The sequence below is a fragment of the Propithecus coquereli genome, unplaced genomic scaffold, assembly GCF_000956105.1.
Source record: "Propithecus coquereli isolate 6110/MARCELLA unplaced genomic scaffold, Pcoq_1.0 Scaffold12, whole genome shotgun sequence".
NCBI lineage: Eukaryota > Metazoa > Chordata > Mammalia > Primates > Indriidae > Propithecus > Propithecus coquereli.
This window is the reverse complement of record NW_012136080.1, coordinates 15,728,463-15,750,112: the sequence shown is the minus strand read 5'-3', so window position 1 is coordinate 15,750,112 and position 21,650 is coordinate 15,728,463. Positions and strand designations below refer to the sequence as shown.

Genomic DNA, 21,650 nt, shown 5'->3' with positions numbered 1-21,650 from the left:
CTGAGCCCGGCTTTAGACAAAGGCCCATAAGTGGCCTCTTTCCCTAATCACTCCAGCACACCCGAGAAGACTCTTCCCAAGCCTCAAGTGGCCGCGGAGTGTGAGAAGTTCATGGCATTCGAAGGAATTCCTCAGGAACCGAAGAGCTGGGGTCCCACAAAGCAACTCCCTAACTCCCATCATCTCCTCTTCCTTTATAGAGGAAGCGAACTCCAGATCTGACAGAAGGTGGCCGCCGGCCAAGGACAAACCTGGCCTTCTAACATCCCCGCCCCCGCCCCGCCCCTCGCAGGGGGGAGGAGCGACGGCTACAATGGATCCTCCCGCGGGCTTTGTGCGCGCTCGGAATCCAGCTGTCGCCGCCCCGCGGAGCCCCCAGTCCCGGGAGGGCGCGCGTTTTCGGGCCGCCCACCACCCGGATCGCAGCCGCAGCCGCTTCCCCTGCAGAGCCCAGAGCCGCTCCTTCCCGCTCCGTGGCGGACTGGCACGGGTCACTGCCCAAAATGCCCGTCGACTTCACCGGGTACTGGAAGATGCTGGCCAACGAGAATTTCGAGGAGTACCTGCGCGCGCTCGGTAAGCGCTGCCCGCCGCGCCGGGCTCGGGGCTCCGGCTAGGGGCGCCCCTCCCCGGCGCCCGCCCGAGCCGCCTCCTGCCGCGCCTGCTGCGCTCGGGCGCCAAAGGGCGTCCTCGACCACCGCTCCGAGGGTGGCCGGCAGGCTGCGCATTGGGCGATCCGGGGTTTTTTGGGTTAATTAGTGGCCAATATCTGCTAGTTGGCTCTGGACGAGGGTAATTTCATTAGTAAAGCTGGGCTTGCTTTGCTAGTTTTAAGTTTTGAAAAGATTAACATAAGGGCAGAAAACTTTGTTACAAAAAAAATTTTTTTAAAAAAGCACAGGCTGCGCGCAGAGACGGCGCAAAGCCAGCGGAAACCCCAGCAGTGTTGGGCGGAGCGGGCTTCTGGGGCCCCGCTGTCTTGGGAACAGTTCTCTGAGTTTTCCTGTCAACTCTCTGCCCCTCTCTGGCCCCGCACCCCGTGCAGATGTCAATGTGGCCTTGCGCAAGATCGCCAACTTGCTGAAGCCAGACAAAGAGATCTTGCAGGACGGCGACCATATGATCATCCGCACGCTGAGCACGTTTAGGAACTACATCATGGACTTCCAGGTCGGGAAGGAGTTTGAGGAGGATCTGACCGGCATAGATGACCGCAAGTGCATGGTGAGGATTCCCGTGCCCCCGGTGTCTCCTGCCCAGGGGGCGTGACCAAGGGCTGGACTAGTTCCTCTGTGAGGGAGCAAGGGCCCTTGTGTTGGTGGGGAGGGGGTGCCTGGAAAAGTCTCACTCCCGGCCCCCACGGTAGGCAGCACGGACTCATCAAGCACCCTGCTCCGTCCAAACCGGATGGTAATAGTTATGAAGGCTGCGATTGGTTGATTCTCCACTATGCCCAGGCACTCTGCCAGGCACGTCATACACATGACTTCACTTAAGCCTCACACAACCTTTGAGGAAGATATGAGCACGCCCATTTTACAGATGAAGAAACAGTCTCAAAGAGATGAATTAATGTCCAGAGTAGCACAGCTAGGGAGGGGCTGGGCTGGAATTCCAAGCAAGTCTGTAGACTCTACTCTCCTCTGGCTGACTGTGAGCTGGTGGGGGAAAAAGGAAGAAAGAAAGAAACAATGAAGAAACACAGGGAGTCCCATTGAAGTGTAAACCTCCTATATGACCTAGTGTGACCTAGTCACTCTAGGAAGCTGGGAGCCCTTTGGTCTCTGCTGGAAGCACTCTGGCCCGCCCATCCTTGCCCCAAAGCTGGGATTTGGCTCCTGGCCATTCCCTGGCCCACCCTGTCATCCACTCTCCCCTGAGCTTCCTTTGAACCTCACCGCCAACACCCACTCAGTAGGTCAGTGCCCCTGCAGCCCAGGCCAGAGGAAGCAGCAGTGGGGGAGGGAAGCAGCATAAGCCTCCCCTCCCCCAAGGGTGGGAAGCTGGTGACCGGGGACACCCCAATTAGTGCTACCACAGCAGACTCCCGAAGGTCAGCCCCAGGCCTCCATCCACATTCTCGGGTTGCTGGGAGGTCAGGGCACTCCCGTTCTCCTTTCTGTGGACTTGGATCCAGACCTGGCTTATGCTCAGCCCAGAGCAGCCTTGCTTATTGACAGGTCCTTGCCAGCCCGTCCCTTCTTCACCAAGGCTCTTTACACTGATCTGCAGTGTGCCCTGCACTGTGCCGGTCCTTTTACACCGCAGCCCAGTGAGGCAGGGATAAGTAACCCCACATTATGTGGTGACTGAGGCTCAGGGGAAGGAAGAGACTTGCAAGAGATGGAACTTGAACCCGAGGCCTTCTGACATTGAGGCACACACTGCCACTCCCTGCCACACTCCCCTGCTGGTAGCCTTTGTAGAAACCAGTTAGCTGAGGTTTGTCAGAACTGTGGTTGAAGGGGTGCCAGGGTCTGTGAATGAGGAGCCCGGGCCTGGGTGACTCATCCCCCACCTTGTTTATCCATCTGAAGGCAGTCAGGACTGGTATGTGAGTCTGCTGTCTGGAATGATGGGAAGGAGGGGGAGTCAGCAGGGAGTGCCTTAGAGGGACCACTGGTGGGAGAGCATGCTATTGTTGTAGGGAAATGTCAGGTTGGGCCTTTAAAAGTCTCAAGGCCTCTTAATCTGCAGGAGAGGCTCATGATGGGAACAGAGACCTTCAGACAGGGTCTGCCTTTCTCATTACTGCCCAGGACCTGTCCCCCAGCCCACTACAGGGAACACTGCTCCATGAGAACAGCCCTCAGCCCCAGCTCACTCTTGGGGAACTCACAGAACACATCAAACATCTCTTCATTTTGGGTCACTGCGATCCTGGAATGTGCTAGCTTGTACTTGGCTAATTATCTTCACTCTTTCATTCCTTCCCTCATCCATTAACACATGTAACATTTATTGATCACCCAATAATACTAGCGAATACTGTGCTCACCCAGTGCTTACTATGTACCAGGTACTGTTCAAATTTTACATTAACTCAATCTTCACAACACCCTTTCCAACCCCATTTTACAGGTAAGAAAATCGAGGCAAGATTTCTTACTGTGTGACCTTGGGGAGGTTCAGTATGTGGCAGAGGGAGGATTTGAATTAACCAGTGCTCCGCACGCGCTGCGTCCCTCACGCGCTGGTCACCACACCAGGCACAGTACAGTAACGCAAGTCACAGTCCCCGATGTCCAGGAACTCAGTCTTTCTGGCAGAGACAGACACAGGAACAGCAACAACACAGCACAACAAAGGAAAGCACGGGGTGGGGGATGGGGAATTGTGAGCACCCAGAGGAGGGGATCCCAGGATTTCTGGGGGAGATGACTTTTGTACTTAATTGTAAATGAAAAGAGCAAAGAGCAGTGGGGGTATGGGGCAGGGAGCGGGGGAGGTGGAGGAGAGGATTTGGGATACAAAGGAAGGGTCAATGGCCACCTTCTCTTCTCAAGGTCAGCATCGGGTCCATGGTAGGTGAGCAGACAATGCAGCCTAGCAGCTGGACAAACTAGTTGAAACTGGGCCGGGACTCATAGTCACTGTCACTCTCCAGGACTCAGGGAGGCCCCAAGTACACAGCCACTTACTCACCTGTCACGGCCTATTGGGTGGTGGGACGACACCACTGCTCCTCTCCCACCTTCCCCTGGTCCCCTGCAGTGCAGAGAAGCCCTTCTCCGTGCTGCCCACTGGGTGGTGTGCAGCTTTGGACCACCTTGAAGAGCGCGGCTGGATGAGTGCAGGATGATAGAATTATAGCAACTTTGGGGCCTGATGCTATGAATGGAGGGGAGCTTCTGCCCCACACTAGCCGGGAGCAATGGCCCAGAAGGGTTTGTTCCCAGCACATCACAGGGGTCTCATTCTCACTTGGGATCATTCAATCATCTGTTTTGTTCTTTCCTCTCTGGGCATCTCATGGTGCTTACTCTGTCTTTGCAGCCCCTGTGTTAGTCAGACGAATCGCACACGGTTCCTGCCGTCACGGAGTTTGGTGTGGGGAGAGGCAGATCAAAGCAGCCCACAGCACTGTAGTAGACAGTGTGCGGATGGGGGCAGAGAAGCACTCCCTCCCTGGTCTGGGAGGTCAGGGAAGGTTCACCCAGGAAGTGGAGTCTGAGCTGTTGCCTGAAGGAGAGACAGGAAGTAGCCAGGCAAACAGAAAGGGGCCAAGAGGAAGGCCAAGGCCAAGAGAACAGCATTTGGTAAATATTATTTCAGAGCTATCCCACAGCAGGCCCTGGGCTTGGCCCCAGGGTCACAGAGGAAGCAAGGCCTCCTGGATGCCCAAGCCAGAGGAGGAGACAGATGCATGTTCAGGCCATTACAGCCCAGCTCATGATGGGAGCACAGCGGGCTGAGGAGCAGAGCTGGGACTGGGGCAGCAGTGGTCAGGGAAGGTCCTGGAGGGGGTGACAGCTAGGGGAGACCTTGAAGGACAAGTAAAAAGTAGACCAGATGTGAAGAAAGGGATAAAAGCCTTCCAGACAGAGAGAACCACACGCACAAAGGCCCAGAGGTCAGAGAAGCCTGGTTGGGAGGGGGTTTCGGAGGAGAGAGAGGCACAGACCGCAAGGGCGTCTGCATGGCTGGTGTGTAGGGCATGGCTGGGGGAGAGGACAGCCAGGAGGGCCTGACGGGGAGCCTAGATGTGCCCGACAGATCTCTGGGAGCCCTTGCTGGGAGAGGCGTGGCCAGGCTGGCATCGCTCCCCAAAGAGCGAGAGGCTCACTGGCTAGAGGTCTCTGGTCCTGCCTCTTTCCCGTGGAACCTTATCTGTATTCTAGAACAGCAGCCAGAGGATGAAATCCAGCCTACAGATGTATTTTGTTTGGCTTGAACAATGTTTGAAAAACTTCAGAGTCAGTTACCAATGATTGCCAAAGATTGTAAGATTTCATAAAAAATCTATATTTCTGGCTGTTCTTCCTCCCAAAAAAAAAATCAAGAGAGCTGAAAACACTGGACGCCCTTTTATCCCGGCACCGTGTGGGTTTCTGGAATACTGCTTCCTTTAGACGGGACCTTCTCCAGTACCACTCTTCAGGTAACAGTCCTCACCCCACCGTCACCTGAAGTTGAGGATCGAATGGCCATTTGTCACTGCTTGCGCTGTGTGTTCCCTTTAAAGCTGTGGGTCCCAAAGCACAGACAGCACCAGTGTCATGGGGAACCTCTTAGAAATACAAATTTTCTGGCCACACCCTTGGCCTACTGAATCAAAACTCTGGGAGCGGGGCCAGCGCCTGTTTCAGTAAGCCCTCCAGGTGGTTCTGATGCAACCAAAGATTGGGAACCACTGCTTTGGAGTGCAGAAACATCTCTCTGTACCTGTCTGTGTCTCTATGAAAGGTGGAAAAACCATAAAATTAGCTATAGTTTTACTGGCTGGTTTGGCCCCCACGAACGTTGCCCAGAACCACCTGCAATGGCCCTGTGGCCTCTCCCTGGGCTGAGGGTTGGAGGGATTCAGATCAGTGTTGCTGTCTGCCCTTTCACGCAGCTCACATTTCCAGTCTGGTCGATTCAGATTTATATGCCCCCCACACAGTAGGGGCTGTCATTTTGGTGGAAATGCATAGAGGTTGGGCTCGGCTGCACAGACACAGGTTTTTCTCCATCGCTTCCGACATGCCTTTGTCCATTGAAGTGGGGTATCAGGCCCAGCGATAAACCCAAGCTCATTTGCTGACTATAGCACATGTGGGCATCGGCAGGTGGAGTCTTAAGAAAAGAAGGTGCTCTTCAACTTCAAATAGTGTTCACTACCCCTGGGCAAGGGAGTCCCTCGGAACACTTCTGTTCTTTGTCTCCAAGTCGCCCCCAGCATGAGCAGCTTTTGTGGGAGAAGACAGCCTGGACCAGGAATCACAGCCGTGAGCCTGGCTCTGCGTGGTGATGGCAGGAGGGCCATTTGTCACCCCGCCATGGACACCGGGTCAGTGTTCCCTGGAGGAGGCAGCTTTGTTCACTCAGCGGCCTGGCGCCTCCTTGCCTGGCTGAGACCTCGCCTTCATGACCAGCATTGAACTGAGGATGACCCCTCCACAGGGCCCGCCTCCCACTTCCACCCTCCTCCCCACTGTCGCTTTCTTTGTTTTATTTTAAAAAGAAAAAATTCAAATAGCACAAGAGAGTGCGGACTGAAAAGGAAAAGACCCCTTCCCCTACTTGGCTCTATTCCCACTCCCCAGAGGTTGTCTCTGTTACCGTTTTTGGTGAACTGTACAGAAATCTTCCTCAAACATATAAGATATCTATGGATTGTTCAATTGATAGATTATCTGAAGCCGAAAGGAAGGAAGAAACAAAGAGAGGGAGGGAAGGAAAAGAATCCACTTCTCTGCATGTTTTTCACTCAATGATATTTCTTAGGCATCCTTCCGTATCAGCACTTAGAGATTTTCTGAGTTCTTTTTTTAACTATGTTTCCTTCCTTTCTGCCCCTGACTGCCTTACTTACATCCATCTGTCTATCCATCCATCCATTCATCTAATTATATATGGTAATAAATGAAATCCACCAAACCACATTAACACTTTGGTTTAAACTCTTGCCAGCTTTCTGATCCTGTTCTTGACCCATTAAAGAGATTTTTTTAGTTGTTATTTTAAAAACACAATGCCACTGGCAAAGTTAACTCCCGGGGCCGCTGAGCTGAGAATGCAGTTGAACTTGGGAGGCTCTGCGAGCCACCCCTGCCCAGATCAGGCACCCAGCATTCAGCTGGGTCCTTTCCAGGATAGAAACACAGGATCTCTTTCATGTCTTAGCTGAAGTTCTCTGACCTTTGAAATCAGTGTCAGCAGCATGCTTTTGAGGATTACAAAAAGAAGAATTAAAGCAACCCAAATAAAATTCACAAAGTAGCTTTCAAAAATCACACTGGTTTGTTAGATTTGGGTTTTTATTAGACAGGAACAAAGGAAAATAACGTGTACTAAATCTCTACTAAGTGCCATGCCTACACCAAGTGCTTTTAGTACTTTTTCTCCTTTGGTCTCCACAACAATACAGTTCTATAAGTATCACTATACTCATTTCACAGATGAGAATCTGAGGCTGAGAGGGATGAAGTACCTTTTCAGCCCAAGGTCACCCAGCTGGCAGGTGGCAGAGGAAAGATTCTAGCCAGTCTGTTTATAAAGCTCCCTACCACAGGGTCTGCCATGGAGCGTTGCTGTGGGCCAGCACCCCACCCCTTATGGCAGCACAATGTAGAGGTAGGCGGCCACTTCTGACAAGGCCAAGGATGAGTAGAAGGAGCACTGGAGTTAAGGTCAGGACATCTGGTTTTGAATTCTCCTCTGTTGCCTAAGTGACAGAGTAACCTTAAACAATTAGACACAACACTTTTGTTTTCACGTCTGTGAGACGGGCATCATGACTGCTGCTCAGCCTACCATGCAAGGCAAATTCTGAGGACGGTAGAGATACCACAGGGGGCAGGGCCTTGTGAAGCCACAATACCATGTGCAGAACAGGGCCAGGGCCCATGCTACCCCAGAGTGAGGGACAAGGCACAGTCGCTTATGATGGCCAGGAGTTTACTGAGTGAGTTTCAGCTGTTTGTTTTTATGACCAACATCACTCCCTGGCCTCCCACCCAGAGAAGCACCTCCTCTGTATGGTGAGAATTTCCCCTACTCGCCTTGCGGGGCCTGGCAGGGCTGCAAGTCACAGGACGCTGTCTCTTCTGGGACAAGCACCTTCTACCAGGGTGATCACCGAGTCCCATGGCCCGTGATTGTGCACATGACCCAAACTGAGCCAATCACACCCTTTCCTGGGATTTAATTTAGAGACCCCGAGAGAGAGGTGAGTTCTATTCCTTTAAAAGTTGATAAGCTGGTATGATGTAAGCTTGGAGCTCTCTGAGGCCAGTCCCTCTCCCACCCTCTGCGGCTGCATGGAAAAACCTAATAGAAGGAAAATATAAGATAAGATGAGGCAGAGAGAGAGAGAGAGAGAGAATGCAACACTGCAGGGTTACTGGAGTTCCTGACACTAACATCATCCCTAGACTTCCGGTGCACTTGAACCAATACATTCCCCTTCTTTCCCCTTAAGCTATTTGGGCTGGTTTCCTGTCACTTGTGTCAGTAAAAAAATATCTCTCTAACAATGTGCAATGAGTCAGAAAATCATCTTACTCTTTGACTCAGGTATCCCACTTATGGGATTATATTTCAGGAAAATTATTCTATTTGTCCAAGGGTATTTGTCACTCTGATAATAATCCTTAACAATCCGTATAAGTGTAACCACTGTCTGAAGGACTACTAGGCAGCAGGTCCTGCTCTATCACTCTATGTGTATCTATTTAATCCTCCAATAATCCTGGAGAGGAGGTGCTACTCTCCCATTTTACAGACAGGGAACCACAAGTCCTGCCCAGGGTCACACTGCTGGCTAACCATAGAGTTGCGATTTGACTTTGGATGTCTCTGATTCCTGATTTTGTGGAATAGAATGTCTTCTGCTGGCATTCCTAAATATCAAATAACTGTGGGTGGTTAGAAAGACTGTGGCTTTTTAATTCCTTAGACCACTACGTAGCCATGTAAATGATCACTATGAAGATAAATGAAAAGTGTTTATGAATAATCAGCCAACAAGTTCCACAGATTCTACTTTTTAACATCTCTCTTTTCACCATCCCCACTGCTCTGAATATCTCTTGCCTATAATAATAATAACAATTAACATTTCTTGTGCTTACTACGTGCGGGACTCAGCACTTTCCATGGGTTATTTCATTTAATTACTGCAGTATCTTCACATTGATCTCTCTTCTACCATGCTCAACACTTCCACCCATCCTTCACATTCTAACAAGGGAACTTGATCATGCTACTCCCCAGCTCGAAACCCCCAGGGGCTCCCCAGTGCTGGGAGGTAAAGGCCAGAGGGCACTCGGGCTCTTGGGTCATGGCCCCGCCTAAGTCTCCAGCCCATCCCCTCCCTCACCTCTGTGCTTGGCCCCTTCCTTCCATATGTTATGGTGGTTTCACTTGCCATCCTCTTGACAGCCTCTCTTCCTGGTCACTTCCCTGGGGTGTCTCCTTGCCTCTTCCCCTGAGAGGATAATTACCCATTGGTCAAGACCCAGCCCAGGCTTAACGGCTCCACCCCATCCTGATGCCCCATCCCACCACCATTCCCTCCTTTTGCCTTCTGGACCCTCTCGGCAGATGCTGCTCTGAAGGTACCTGTGAGGCCAGTTTGAGATCCTTGATAGCAGGGGCCACACCTCCATATCTGCAGTGCCTAGCACAGTGGGCTCCAACGTGTTCATTAAATGAATAAGTGGAAATAACAGAACCTCAAATGTATAAATGGTAGTCATTGGCTATCACTGCAAGGTCCACTTGCCATTTAATGATAGCTAATGTTTGTTGGGTATTTCCCATGTGCCAGGAATCCCTCTAATCCCTTTCCATGCATTCATTCTTTTAATCCTCACAATAATTCTATGATGAAGATGCCAAAACTCTTCCTATGCTATAGATGAAGAAAATGAAATGCAGAGCAGTGCTACAACTTGTCTGAGCTCAGGTAGCTGGTGGAGCTAGGATTTGAAATAGACAGTGTGACTCCAGACTGTTACCAGGGAGAGATGGACCAGTTGTTATTTTAAGGAATCAGAGCTCTGGATTAGTTTCTCTGTGAGGCTTTTGAAGTCAAAGATGAGTGTCCCCTAATGAAGCAGCGACGTCGCGGGGTGGAGTCTTGGCTGCAGGGGAGGAAGGTCTGGTTTGCATCCTGTTCTCCCTGCAGTTGAGGCCACATTGCTGGCCAAGCACCCCAGCTTCAAGGGCCGGAGGCAGCTGTTCCTGACCCTCCTTTAAGCTCTTGCTGGTCCACAGCCCGACTCCCTGTGATGCAGGAGCCTGGCGGTCTGAGTCGTAGCTGGTTCAGCTCTGAAGCCTGATCAGCCAGAACAGCCGGACCATCATCCTTGGAAACTCCGACCCTTACAAACTGGGTGGCTTTGGGCGGTTACTTCACCCCTCTGTGCCTTTACTTGTCTGTGAAATGGGGATAATTACAAAGTAGGGTATGCCCACTTCATGGGGAGGGTTAGATGAATGGTGTATGGGAAAACCTGAAGGGCAACTGTGCCATCAATATGAGCTGTTATAATGAATCCTCTCATCCCATGAACTGTGACCTCCAGAAGACAAATGCTGGGGGTGGTCACACGTGCGTAGGGACTCCTGGCCACCTGGAGAAGAGCTAGCAGAGTTATGAGAGCGGAGGCTGGCCTGCAAGGGCACGTGCCTCTCCACACCCAGAGAGAACAGACTGGGCAAGGCCAGGAGCAGACAGAAACTACTGTTTGCTGTGTATTATATATGTCCTGCACTGAAATAGGCCCTTGCACCTCCTTGTTTCATTTCATTCTGATGGCTGTGCTCTGCGGCAGAGCTTACTAACCCCATTTTGCAGATGGAGAAATGGAAGCTCAGAGGTGGAGTATATTACTCAGGGTCACCCAGTGAGAAAGAGGTGGGGCTGGGCTGGAGCTCAGGCCTATCCAAGGCTGCCATTGGGTCCCTTCTCAGTGCCCAGCTTGGGCAGGTGAGCCGCTGGGCTATAGCCTGCCAGGTGCTAGTCAATGGCCACAGTACCCGTGGCAGCAGGAGGTTTGTGTGGGAACAGCGTGCAGGCCATGGGCTCAGAGTTGCGCATAAGGGAGTTTAAACCATGTCTCATACTCTTCCTAGCTGTGTGGCTCTGGGTATGGTGCCTAAGCTCTCCGAGCCTCAGAGATTCAGGGCCAGATCACTCCAATGGCTAAACCATTTCTATAAGGCTCATCTATGGAAGAATAAATAGCCACATTGCTTGGAAAAAAAGAAAGAAAGGGGGGCGTTCGTTGCCTGAAAAATTACAAAAGTACCACTAAGAATGTTTTCTGCCATTCATTCATTCAACAAATGGTAATGCATATTTTCTCTGCCATGGATTCCAAGATGAGGGCTGCTACCCTGCAGTGAATAAAAGCACCCCAGAGCCCAGGGAGCTCTCAGTCGAGAGACCCTGACCTTCTCACTCTCCCTTGGTTACCAAACTAGTACCTCTTATCTTCTGGGAGCTGTTTATTTCTATTTGCCTTGAAAGATATTTAAAAAAAAAATAGAGGCCAGAGCCTCCCATGGAAGAGAAGAGGTCTCCAGTGACCCTCTAGCACTCTCTGGCAGGACGTCCCCTCCCTTATTCCTACATTCTCCCCTACTCCCCCTGGACCCCCGCCCCACCAGTGCTGGTGGAACTGATAACAGATTGATTCCTTGCCCTGGCCCCTGGTAGCAGAGCCCGCTCTGCCCAGCAGATAAGCAAGAATCCAGAGCCAGAGCATGAAGACATGATGTGAGGAAGAAGCGAGGCTGTGAGCAGTCAGTTCCTGCCAGGCTTCATGAGGAGGGTCAAACAGGAGAGTCCAGCTGGGCAAAGACCGTTTGGAGCCTCCCTCACGCAACCCTTGCTGCTCCTGACTTTTCTGCAACTGTCCATGATGTTCCCCTTGCCTGGGATTCCCTTGTTACTCTTCCTCTTTCTGCTTTTTAACCGAGCTCCTGGGGTGTTTTCTGGCATCAGTTCCAGCATTACTTGTAGCCTTACCTCCTCCAGAAAGCCTTCCCTGATGGACCTCTCCCCAGCTTGGAAGCTGATAAGGTGCCTTCCCACTTCCAGAACCTCCAGCACCTGTCTGCTAGCACTTAGTGTTCTGCTAGAATTCTCTGTCTTCTTGTCTTCTTCTCTAGCAGTCTGTGAGCCCTTGAAAGCAGGGTCCTTGCCTTACCTCCCGCTCTCCAGCACCCGCAGCCGACGTGCGGGAGCTGCGGAACCCACACCCGGTCGCTGAATGCTGTTCCCTTGCAAAATCCTACTGCTCATTCCAGAGTCAGCTTGGGTCAGGAAACTGCAGAGCACAGTAGCCAAGAGCACAAGCTCTAGAGTCAAATCTCATCTCCCCACTTCATAGCTGGTGACGTTAGGCCTCAGTCTCCACATTTGTGAAATGAGGAGAAATATACTTGCTCCACGAGGTCATAAGGAATCAAACTGATATGACACACACTTTGCTTAATGCCATGCCTGGCACATAATGAGTACTCAGTACATGTTCTTATGGTTACGATGGTGACAATGGTAATGACAGCAATGCTATCACTCCTACCAGGAAGCCTTCCTTGAACCCCCAGACTGGGGTGAGTGCCATCGCCCATCCAGCACGGAGCACGGTGGTGCACTGCCAGTATACACACCTGCCTTCCCTCCAGGCTGGGCTGCCCCATGGCAGAACTTGGGTCCAGCCCAGCATTCGGGCCACCCTCAGTACTAGGCCCTGGAATGAATGAGTGCAGTTCCACAGAGCCCCGCCACCTTCTCAAAATCCGTTTCCCACCCCCCATCTGGATCCTTGGCCTCTGTGGGGCCTTGAGCACACCAACTGTTTAAACTGAAGCTAGGCACTGTCTGAAATATTAATATTAATATTTAAGGGAAAAACTGTAACATGTCCAGATTATTAGTCTTAACATTTTCTCATTTTGTTTGTCCTAAGAAATGTGTTATCATTTGCAATTTGTGTCTTCATGGTATTAGAATTGCATTCTTTTGTACCCACAAAGGCCTTATTGTGGCTTTACTGGTTCGTATTAGTTGGTTTTAACAGCTTTTATGTCTCTAATTACTCGTTCACATTTTAAGGCCTTATTAATTTAGCTTTAATCTGCTTTTAGAGTGAAACTGGCATTTCCTCTTGAATGTGCTGATTTTAGATAATGCCAGCCCCCCAGGAATGCACCAGAGAAGAGGAGCCACTGCCCACTCACTCACCCAGCCTGGCCTTGCAGGCAGCTCACAGACTTCCAGGTTCAAGTTAGGGCTCAACCCCTACCCCTAGGTGATAGGCTGGTTACTTACAAAAGCCTAATGTTTATCAGCTCTAAAGCTTGAAGATTACGTGAAACATTGGAAAGCTCCCAGCACAGTACCCGGCGCTGGGCAGGTTCTCTGTTACCTTCCCTGCCCTTCCCTCCCGATTGCTTATTTAACGCAAGCAGCAGGTGCTGAAAACCTTCTGTTTGCCCCAGGAACACACATACCCTCAAAGAGAGAAGCACACTTTAAAATCAGACTCCAGGAGGAAAGGCCAATTTGCATCTTTTAGCAATTTGCATTATGTGTAGAAAGTATCTACTCACTGTCTAGTTTTTAAATTTTACCCTCAAATCTAGAGAGTCCTGGCTCTGGCCTTTGCAAGCAGTAAGCATCACCCTGAGCAAAGTCACGCCTCTTACAACCTGGCTCTGGAACCACAGAGCCATTGGGATTGAGTCGCAGCTCTCCAGGGGTGGGTCCATTACCAGAGGGACTGCTAGGGCCAGGGGGATGAAGACAGAGGGATATGAGTGACCCATCCCTCTGCTCTTGGGAGTGGGTGTTTTGGGGCATGTGGGAGCTTTAACAAATGTCCCAGGTTTCTTGACAGCCACGTTGAGTCCCACCATTTGTAGGTCATGCCAGGTCACTGCCAAGAGGGATGGTTCCATTTAGTGGGAATTGCCTGTCAACCCCAGCACTGGTCACCTGAGCAGGGCAAGTGGGCCTTGCAGCATCCCTGGGATATGCTCGCTCATGCTGCCCGTGGGAGGTGGGCTTTCTGTGTCATTGGTACCATGCAGCAGTGTCAGTTGGGGTTTCTAAATGGTCAGAGGAGCTGGATAATGGCTTTTGAAGTGACAGTCCCTTGCCATTGTGGTGCAAAGCTGTCTTCATTCATCTGTTGACACATATCTCTCTGGGAAAACTGCTGACGAGGACAAAGCGATGAGAGTTATTATTAGTTTTTAATAGAAAAGTGAGACTGCTTCAGTTTACAGCCAGCTTCCCTGGGTTCCAGCCCATTTGCAGACTTTCAGGTGGTCTGCGGGGTGAGAATTACTGGTGAGAAGGTGAGTTGAAGATGGCCATTCCTTCCCCTGATTTGGGATTTGTTTGGGCTTCATTTCTAAGGTGGGGCCCCGGAGCCCATGGTGGGGTTGGGGCAGCAGCACTGCCCAGCGCCTTTGGTTGGTGCCCCTGTTCACCCCATCCCCACAGGCGCCTGCCTTATCTGTGGGACTTGAAAAGCATCAGGAACGTCCTCCTACTTGAAATTCCCCCACTAGACCCTGATTAATAATTGGATTAATCTAGGAAACTAGATTGAATGACCTCTCAAAGACCCTTTCAGATCTGGCATTCAGGTATGGCCGGATCCTTGTCCCAGACTGAAGGTGGCCGGCTGCTGACTTCAGAGGGAGGGCATGGAGTAAGTGCTCGGGTCCTGGGGAAGGCTCTTACCAGAAGTTACCTTGTGTTACAAGAAAATGAGTCACCATGGTTTGTTACCCATCCCCCTTCCAACATTACTTGTTTCCTTTTGCCTCTCATTAACTTTTAAGTGACTGCCCTCCTCCCCCACCCCCACCCCTCTTTTCTGTTCTATGACAAATCCGATCCTCTGGGAAATGGCTGGTTTATTCCCTCAAGACAAAAAGCTTAAAAAGAAAAATCCAGTCCTACCAAAAGCAAACATGGGATACTGAGTGGGAGAACTAAATCACACTGTCAGCCGTCACGGCTATCAGTGGGGAGTCTCCAAATAGATCTTCTGCTTAAACAAAAACTAGTTAAGATTTAGGGGAGGCAGGTGTGGCCGTGTCCATCAGGCAGCCTCTGAAAGCCCGCCTCTTGGATCCAAGTCTCCTAGAAGGAGAAGGAGCTTCCCAAAACTTCAGCCATGATGAATAACATGTCCATCACTGCTTTAAAAATCTCCAATTCTCTAAAAAAAAAAAAAAAAAGACGTTAGTTATTATTCATCTTCAACAAGCAAACCCCTTCCTTATCCAAGCTCTGGGCGTTACCATTACCTAGTGCCTCCTATGTGCCAGCCCCATGCGTTTTCTGTGTAATTTCTCTAATCCTCAGAACAACCTGGTAAAGTGGGTGTTTTATCTAATGCCATGTAACAAACCACCCCAAATCTTAATATGTTAAGGCAGCAACTGTATATGCTCATGATTCTGGGGTTAACTGGGCAGTTCTCAGCTCCGTGTGGCAGTGCCCAGCTGGGAGATCAGCTGGGGTGCCTTAGCTCTTCTCTGAGGGGCCCCTCCTCTCAACCTCCATGGCTTCTCCACGGGGCCTTTCTTTTCAGCAGAACGGCCTGGGCTGCCCTAAAGCTTGGCAGCTGGATTTCAAGAGGGGGGGCTTCCAAGAGGACAAGCCCCCAGTGTACAAGTGCTTGCGAAGGCACTGCTTACATCACGCTTGCTAATGTCCCGCTGCCTAAAGCAAGTCACATAGCCAAGCCGAGCCAATGTGGGAAGGGACTTCTCAAGGGTGTGAATATCACGTGATCCACCGGGGGCCAGCAATGGATAAACTGTCTAGCACAGTTTATCATTTAGCCCTCGTTTGCAGCTGAGGGCACTGAGGCTCAGAGAGGTTAATCTAGTTACCCAAAGTCATCCCACGTAGCCGAGAACAGAGGACCCAGCTCTCTCTGATGCCAAGGATCATGTTCTTTGCTGCCATTACCGGGTCAAACTGAGTGGCACAGGCAGCAAGGACAGGCATTGAAAACATGCTCCAGGCCATAGTCCAAGTTTCTCAGTCTGGCATTGTGGCCCTGTCTACCCACCATCCCCAACAGCCTCGTTCCTCCCTCTCCTTAAGGCCAGGATAGGCTTCTGCAGCACTGGCTTGTCATTTCTTCCTCACGGCCACGCCCCCGGCCAACATGCGTCCTTATTCACTCTGCCCCAAATGCCCCTCCCACTTTTTAAAGCCCCTTTGAGAATCAGGAGCCCCCAGTGGCCACCCCAGCCCCTGTGCTTCCCTGATCACAGGACCTACCACATCAGGCAGTCACAGCTAGGTGCTACTCTGTCTGCACTTTCTGTGGCGATCTCTTTACAGGCAAGAGCCTTTAAGACCCGCTTCTGACTCCCAGCACACACACCCCGCAGTGGGTGGAGTGAACTGGAGACTGTTCCTCCAGGAGGCTGCTCAGAGTCTTAGCACAATGCCCATGTTTTTTCTGCAGCCCCCAAAGACTTTAGCAGGCATCTGCTGGGTGCCTGGTGGGTGCCCTGCTTCAGGCGGGGAAACAAGCGGGCACCAAGTCATGTGAGACCCATATTTCAGCCCAAATTCTTTTTCTCATTAACTGGATGACACTGAGAAAGTCACATAACCTCTCTGAGCTCAGCCACCCCTCTGCATCCAATACAGTCAAGAATAATCTCTGCTCTGTCCAACTCACCCAGGATCAGAGTCAACGTAAACTTGGGGTTTAAAAAGTGCTTCCTTGGAAACATGTATTAATAGTATTCATGTGATAGGGATCCTTCTTTTTCAGAGATCGGATTTGTAGGGCTCTAAGAAAGGTTTCTCTGCACTGAAATAGGCTTCTGCTCCCTGTATCCCTAGATCTGCCTGAAATTCTGCCGTCTGTCTTTTTCTGGGCTAAGGTATGATTGTTATTGGTATCCAGCTAGCCCTTGTTAAACAATGCCAAGTGATCTGGGAAGGGTGACGCGGTGTCACGGGAGCACAAGTCTGCTTTACCATTAACGAACATTTCTGTCCTGGTCCTTCTGTGACACTGGTGTTAAACACATATGAGCTTTCTAGAGATCAAGTTGGCAATACTTATCAAAAGCTTTAAAGATATGCATAGTCTTTGATGCAACCATTCCTCCTCTGGAAATTTATTCCAAGGAAACAATGTGTTCAAAACTATGTATACAAGAAAGTCATATTTACAGTAGTACAGAATTATAAATGATTTAAATGTACATGAATAGGTAATCAGCTAAATAATAATATGTATGTATAATGAAATACCAGGGCCAGCGTCATGGGCCTGTGACCAATGTAGTCCCCTCAGGGGCTCACACTCAGAAGGGACCCTCACTTGGTTTAACGCTCTGCTGTCGTTACCTTAAAATTCTTAATCATTTTTGAAGAAGGGATTTCTCATTTTCATTTTGTGCTGTGCCCTACAAATTATGTAGCCATTTCCTGAATATTATATAACAATTAAAATAATGCTATGGAGAATATTGTTGAAAGGAAAAATTGCTTCTGTTAAATGAAGAAATGAGGAAACAAAACCATAAATGATGCAATCCTAATTTTATAAAAACAGAAATATAGATAGATAAAAGACTGGATGGAATGCATCATACATTGTAACATACATAATGTCAGAACAATTATCTCGGAAGAAACAAGATTACATGTATCCTTTTTATTACTATTTTCTTCTTTGAGCATTTTTTTTCATTTTCCAATACAAACTGTGGAAATATGCTCACTGACTAATGTTTCCAGAAGAGGCAGAAGTGTGTGTGTCATAGCTGAAAACAAGCAGTTCTCTCCTGCACCTCTAACTGAACCAGGAGCCTTTCGCATGAGCGGTAGACTTCTGGATAAACCCAGGAAGAGAAGATCAGTTGATGAGGACAGCAAGTGTTCTTGCTAGCTCCTTGATGTCAAGGACTGATTTCTCGGTCCCCGCTTCCCTTTACAGGCCTGGCGCAAATGAAGCAGGGATGAAGTGAAGGGGCCTCTGGCCTTATTTCTGGCACTACATCGTTAGCAGTCTTTGCCCGTGACATGTCTTACCGGACATAAACCATCAGATGTTCTGACTTAGAGGTGGGACTTTCTCTCTAGCTTGGGGCTACACATGTGCCCCGAGTGAATCTCTGGACCAGTTGGGGAGATCTGCCCCCCATCTGCCCCCCAACTCCGCTTGTGCCCCATGTCCCTCTGGAACAGGGTCCAGAGGCAAAGGTCAGACTTACTCCTCTGCAAAGCTGGGGGAACAAACCGGGCTCTACCTCCCTGTGCTGTCTCACTGGAGGTGTCATCCCCACAGCAGAGGGCAGTAGTGATCAGCAAGCCCAGAAGGGAGGCCTTGGGGGTTGGGGAACCCTTCTATGGGAGGTGGCCCCACTTACGCCACATCCATTTCCCAGATTTCTCCTCTCCCAAATCCTCATCAGGCTGTCGCAGACTGTCCTGACTCTCAGCTGAGCATGGCAAAGAACATAAGAATCCTAGAACCTTGGCTCTCTAAAGACGAGGCCTCTGAGTTCATGGCCTCAGGTGGCAGATGGGAACACAGGGGCCCAGAGAGGGGATGGATTTGCTCAGAGCCACACAGTGAGCATGGGGCAAACAAAGTTCTGACCACTACCGTGGGAGGCAGGGCTCATAACATGGAAGTGCCCAGATGGAAAAACTATCCAAAAGGAGGTGGACAGCCACAAATATGAGAGATGCCCGCTGTGCCTTCTGTGTGCCCAGCTCTGGGACATACATCCCAATCTAGACCACACTCATGGCTACACTGGGGAGACAAGACTGCCTTGCCTCTGAATGCTAACACTAAGCACTGTGTTCCTGGGGAGCCCTTTCTGTTCCAACAAACAAGAGTGAAACCTCCCAAGGACACGGGCTGGGCCTCCACCTCCTGCCTGTCCTCCCTTCAGCTGCCCAGCACCTGGCAGGACACTCAGTGCTCAGGGCGGATGTAAGTGCTCAAAGGTGAGGAGGTGTTGGCAGAGCTCACCTATGCTCTGCCGAGCCCGGGCAGGGCAGCGGGACCTTCCTCCTCCTTCCACCACGGTCCCCTGGTGCCCGCCTGATGAGCTCCTGCTGTCCTACCTCTGTGCCTTCATCTCATGATGGTCACCAAGAACTCCCTCCCCCAGCACCCCCTTTCCTCTCCTCCAGTTCCATTCTCCTCCTCAGGGCCTCAGGGCCAGCCCTGGTGCCTCCTCTTCCCAGACCCTCCCCTTCCTGGACTCTCACCTGGGCTCCCACAGCCCCTGACCTGTAACTCTGCTGACACTGGGCACTTAAAGAAGCAGTGCGGTACGGTGGGGAGGGACACTGCAGAGCCCCACAGATCTGTGCTCTGACCTGGCTCTTCCACCTGGGTGAGCGTGGCAAGTCCCTTAACCTGATCAGTGAAAGAAAGATGCTCACTCATGCTCCAGATGGACAGTCGTGAGGATTTAGAGACAGCACACGGAGAGGAGGCAGGCAGCTAATGGCTGCCATTCATACCCACAGCTGGTTATTTCTGTCTAAGGTCATTGCTCCCATGAGATGAAGAGCAGTTTGAGGGCAGGGGTGGGGCCCAGGACCCAGCAAAGGTTGAAACAATGAGCGAATGGATGACATGTCTGGGGATGGGCAGGGTACTCTGAGAAGTCTGCCCCTCAGCGGCAAGATGCAGGAACAGAGCCCACACCCTGCCCACACCTGGGCTGCGCTGGGCCCTCAGAAGCCTCTCCCACCCCCGTCCAGCCCCCTTCTCAGCTCTCGCAATGACAGCCCCACCCCAGTGACTTTTTCCCTCCTAATTATGCTTTTAAACAAAATTTATAAAGGTTTTCATAAATTTTAAAACTGATTTACACACTTTAGTAAAGGCATGTGGTGGACGGAGTTTCAGGCTGCAAATTTTCTGTAATGAAATTGATATGGGCACATGCTGGATTATCAAGGTTGGGAGCTGTCCCCTCCCCAGCCCCCAGGGGCTGCCTGCTTGCTCAGGGCTGACAACTGTGCTTCTTGCTTGGCAGACCACGGTGAGCTGGGACGGGGACAAGCTCCAGTGTGTGCAGAAGGGTGAGAAGGAGGGGCGTGGCTGGACCCAGTGGATCGAGGGTGATGAGCTGCACCTGGTAGGTTTCTGGGCTGGGCCAGGCTGGGCCTCAAGAGGCCCTCACTACTGTTAAGGTCCAAAGGCCTGGAGAAGATGGCTTGAGTGACTTTAAAAACCAAGCAATGTGTTTTGAAGGTCTAGGCTGACCCAGTGGTCTAATCCAAGGGATGGGGGGAAGAGGTACATCTACTAAGCATCAGTGAGGAGCTAAGCCCTTTGCATCCCATATCTCTTTCTAGTCTCTCAAAACAGGAATATGGTTCCTATTTTAGAGATGCAGATGTGGGGGCTCAGAAAGCTTAGATTACATGTCCAAATTGCACATCTAGAAAGTGGCAGAAGCAAATTTACTCCCAAACGATGTATATACTCACCATGCCAAAGTGTATACTCACCATGCCAAATTGTGCAGGCCAGAGACGAGAATTCTCTAAGCTTCCCTGACCCATGATCTCAGTCTAGGTCGGGGGCCGGGGGGCACAGGGGTCCTGCTGGTCAGCTGTGAGCCACATCTGTTCCTCCCAGCCAGCTCTGTCTCCAGGGTGCTGCAGAGGCAGATCTCCACTATCCAGTTTAGCTAACTTTCCAAAGAATTGGTTAGTTAAACCAACTCTTGAGGGAAGACAGCAACCAGTGAGTATTTTCAAAGTTCCTGTCCCTAGATGCAGTGAGCCCCGTGTATGACTTTGCTCTGGCCAATGACCAGCATCTGCTTTTGTTTCAGGAGATGCGAGTGCAGGGTGTTGTCTGCAAGCAAGTATTCAAGAAGGTGCACTGAGACCCAGGCAGACCACTGGTGTCAAGGCATGAGTGGTGTGGGTGTGTGGGCCCGGATCCCCCCTTTGCACAGCAGGGGGCAGAAATGTCCAGCCACCCCCAGGCATCTGTTAGAAGAGTCTGTCTCTTGGCTTTGTCTTTTTTCCTTTGCTTAAAATAAAGCCATACCAATAAAGTGATCTCTGTTCAAGATGTTTGTTTTAGGGAAGTTTCACACCCCACCATGCTCACTTTTCCCCAGGGCTTTGGAGGCCAGCTCCTGATGCCACACATGAGCAGAAGGGAGAAATTTAGCCACACATCTGCAAATTTAGTCCTAAGGTTGCACCCGTGCATGTTTTTCTCCAGGGGTACAGGTTTGGGTCTGTGGGGTGAGTGTGACCTGACATTCAATCACCTGCGTATTAAAAACCTACCATGTAATATGTCTAATTGGGGCTGAAGTATAGTTAGTGACACAGAAGCAGGAGAAGATACCTTCCACCCTGGGAACTTAGACCTAGTTAGGGAGATCCAAACAACAGAGAATAGCTTCGTAATTGCACTGTACATAAAAGAGATGCTCTATAATTATTTGTGAATGAAATGGAATTGCAATGAAATGGAATTGAACTTTAAGCCCAAATCTAGAATGAGGTAAACCTTAATCAAAGGTAATTACCTGCTGGATTTGATTTCAGAGATACCACGAACACACAGTTTACCACCCCAAGACCATCCCCACCCTGTCAATGGGCTGATGTAAAGCCTTTCTTTTCGCTGTTACAGATGAGGCATGACTTGCAAATCCCCCTAGAAGATAGAGAACAGCCTCCTGTTCACACCAGAGTGTAGATGGTTGCTAGCTGTGCCTTTGCATAGAGAAACACAGGGAAACCAAAGGGGGAATGAGGAGTGGGAGGTCATGGATAGGGAAAACAATCAGAAAAGGGAGACTCACAGCGAAGACCCCCTTGGTCAACCTGACAACCTGCCCAGGCTGTGCTCTACTCCTTGAACAGAGCACGGAGTTAGGAGTCAGATGAGCTGAGTAGAAAGCCCAACTTCACCCCTCATAGGGCAACTCCA

General features: G+C 50.5%; 1 protein-coding gene across 1 annotated transcript; it reads left to right on the top strand.

Moving 5' to 3' along the window:
- The first annotated feature begins 203 nt into the window (after positions 1 to 203).
- On the top strand, positions 204 to 20,777 carry RBP1 (retinol binding protein 1, cellular). Its single transcript, XM_012664559.1, has 4 exons — positions 204 to 576; positions 1,046 to 1,224; positions 19,723 to 19,824; positions 20,530 to 20,777. Exons 1-4 carry the CDS (start codon positions 504 to 506, stop codon positions 20,581 to 20,583), a joined length of 408 nt encoding a protein of 135 aa, XP_012520013.1. The 5' UTR covers positions 204 to 503; the 3' UTR covers positions 20,584 to 20,777.
- The last annotated feature ends 873 nt before the right edge of the window (positions 20,778 to 21,650 follow it).

Coding starts and splice junctions, on each gene's coding strand:
- RBP1 (XM_012664559.1), top strand. CDS start 504: ATGCCCGTCGACTTCACCGGGTACTGGAAGATGCTGGCCAACGAGAAT. Junction 577..1,045: donor GGAGTACCTGCGCGCGCTCG/GTAAGCGCTGCC, acceptor CACCCCGTGCAG/ATGTCAATGTGGCCTTGCGC. Junction 19,825..20,529: donor AGGGTGATGAGCTGCACCTG/GTAGGTTTCTGG, acceptor CTTTTGTTTCAG/GAGATGCGAGTGCAGGGTGT.